The following is a 2,917-nucleotide window of genomic DNA, read 5'->3' as shown; positions in this document are numbered from 1 at the left end:
GCCCCTCCCTAGTCGTATGTGGCCCACCCGTGCCCCTTCCTCAGTCGGTCGTTGCCTCCCGCCTGCGGTAATCGCCGTCAGCCGCCGCTGCTAGCTCACGTCCCGCTTCGGCGCTCCCACTTGGCATCGCTGCCCGCCCGCTCCCCTCCCCTAGTCGACCGCCATCGACGTTTAGCCCCCCAGCCGGCCACCGCCACCGTTGCAGATCCATCCATAGCATGAGCACACCGCAGATCCATCCATCTATCACAGATCCATCCACCCACACATCTCTCCTAGCACGAGCATTGATACCCGCGGGCGACCTGATGGGTTTCAGGTATCCAACGGGCATGGGCACAAGCACGGGCACAAAAATTTACCTGTCACCCTTCACGGGCACATGTAGAGGTAAACGATTCAGGTCGCAGGTCGAGTACAGATCTACTTCGCTCAGATCCGATCCGACTAGTCGCCATCTCTAATTGAAGCTGTTGAGCTTAAGCCTTGTATTAGCTAGGCCACCAGCCCACCAATCAACCACCATTGCAAATCTGCAATGCAGGGGGTTGGTGCATGCGTGCATGGTCCTGAGCATTCCATTCCACCGGCATAAATAGCTATCAGGGCAGTTCGTATCTTCATATCGGTCCATGCATATTAATTGCAAGATCTCACTCAATAAAGTTTCAGCGAATTGGGCCATGAAGTCTCCCGCTCCGTTAAGTACAATCTCCAGTCTCCACACACAGCGCCGCCCTCGCACAGTCGCACTGCCACATCAACAATGGCGCGCACCAGAACGCCGCAGCCGCAGCGCACCTGCCTGCTCGACGCCGAAGAGTTCCGGCTGCAGGGCCACCAAGTCGTCGACTTCATCGCCGACTACTACACCCAAATGGGTGAATACCCCGTGCACCCCTGCGTCACGCCCGGCTTCCTGCGCCGCCAGCTCCCTGCGGGCGCTCCGTCGCGCCCGGAGCCCGATGCGTTCGCCGCGGCGCTGCGGGACGTCCGCGACCTCATCCTGCCGGGCATAACGCACTGGCAGAGCCCGCGCCACTTCGCGCACTTCCCGGCGTCCAGCAGCACCGTCGGCGCCCTCGGCGAGGCCCTCACCGCGGGGATCAACGTCGTGCCTTTCACGTGGGCGGCCTCGCCGGCCGCCACGGAGCTCGAGATGGTGGTCGTGGACTGGCTCGGCAAGGCGCTCCACTTGCCCGAGGGCTTGTTATTCTGCGGCGGCGGCGGCGGCACGCTCATGGGAACCTCGTGCGAGGCCATCCTCTGCGCCCTCGTCGCCGCGCGGGAGCGGAAGCTCGCGGAGATCGGCAGCAGGAGGATCGGGGACCTCACCGTCTACTGCTCCGATCAGACCCACTTTGCCTTCCACAAGGCTGCGCGTATCGCCGGCATCCACCGTGACAACTGCCGCGAGATCGCGACGTACCGTGACGACATGTTCGCGCTCTCGCCAACTGAACTCCATGCGGCCATGCAGGCTGACGTGGACGCCGGGCTGGTCCCGCTCTTCCTGTGCGCCACGATGGGAACCACCCAGACGACCGCCGTGGACCCTATCCGGGAGCTCTGCGCCGTCGCGGCGACGCACAGCGTGTGGGTCCACGTCGACGCGGCCTACGCGGGCTCGGCACTCGTCTGCCCGGAGTTCCGCCACGTGATCAACGGCGCCGAGGCTGTGGACTCGTTCAGCATGAACGCTCACAAGTGGCTTTTGGCCAATAACGACTGCTGCACGCTGTGGGTGAGGAAGCCGTCGCTGCTCACCGCGGCGCTGGGCACGGAGCAGGAGTACATCCTTAAGGACGCGGCCGCGGAGGGGCACGACGTCGTGGACTACAAGGACTGGTCCATGACGCTGACCCGCCGGTTCCGCGCGCTGAAGATGTGGCTCGTGCTCCGCTGCTACGGGGTCGAGGGCATGCGGGACCACGTCCGCGCCCACGTCCGCATGGCCGCGTCGTTCGAGAACATGGTGAAGGCCGACGCGCGGTTCGAGGTGGTGGCGACGAGGCAGTTCGCGCTGGTGTGCTTCCGGCTCCGGTCGCCGGATAAGTTCGGCGGCGAGAAGACGGCCAACGAGCTCAACACTAGGCTCCTCGAGGAGGTGAACGCGGCCAGCTCGGGACCGTACATGAGCTCCGCCAAGGTGGGTGGCATCTACATGCTCCGGTGCGCCATCGGGAGCACGCTTACGGAGGAAAGCCACGTCCTCGAAGCGTGGAAGGTCGTGCAGGATCGAGCTGCTTCCCTGCTCCATAAAATGGAGATTATTTACAGCGCGCTTGCTTAAGCTGGAGGTCTGAGCTCGGAACGAGTGAGACTGGGATCCCCGGCTAATCTACTTGAATTGGAGAAGGACACTGATCCATATCGATTGGCGGCAACTCTCCCATGCAAATGAAATCTTATGGCTAATTATGGCTAATTCTATACTATTAAAGTGGTAAATTGTTATAGGTTACACATATACTCGCTTTCATTTTCTTTGTCTTCTTCCAAAAAATGTACATTTTTATTCGGTTATCACACTCCTATATTGTTATTCACATCCATGCACTAAATCTGATTGTATGTTTGTCAGTGGTTCGGAAAGATTAGGCAATATATAATTTAATTTTTCTAGACCGAATAGCGAATATATATTTTCTTAGCTGACATGAGATTTCACTAAAGCGGGTGATATATACAGTCGTCTTAAAAAACCAAAACTGGGTGATACATTATACGGAATGCATCTGCAGCATCAAACTCCGTGAAATATCCTTTTACATATTCATAAATAATGTAGAGTATTTGTTATTATTTGTATCTTCATTAATTTTTAATGATTCCATTGAATATATATATTATATAACTATAGCTGGGTTAAAAATGAACCAAAATCATAGAAACACTACACAATTTGCGATCTGTC

The 2,917-nt window shown here is 57.1% G+C and overlaps 1 protein-coding gene across 1 annotated transcript; it reads left to right on the top strand.

Annotated features, from left to right (window-relative positions):
- Window positions 1-639: 639 nt before the first annotated feature.
- On the top strand, window positions 640-2,597 carry LOC133921684 (tyrosine decarboxylase-like). Its single transcript, XM_062366664.1, has one exon. It carries the CDS (start codon window positions 767-769, stop codon window positions 2,291-2,293), a length of 1,527 nt encoding a protein of 508 aa, XP_062222648.1. The 5' UTR covers window positions 640-766; the 3' UTR covers window positions 2,294-2,597.
- The last annotated feature ends 320 nt before the right edge of the window (window positions 2,598-2,917 follow it).

Source organism: Phragmites australis, chromosome 1 (genome assembly GCF_958298935.1).
Source record: "Phragmites australis chromosome 1, lpPhrAust1.1, whole genome shotgun sequence".
NCBI lineage: Eukaryota > Viridiplantae > Streptophyta > Magnoliopsida > Poales > Poaceae > Phragmites > Phragmites australis.
Note: the sequence above shows the minus strand (reverse complement) of the source record. Positions and strands in the feature narration are given on the sequence as shown.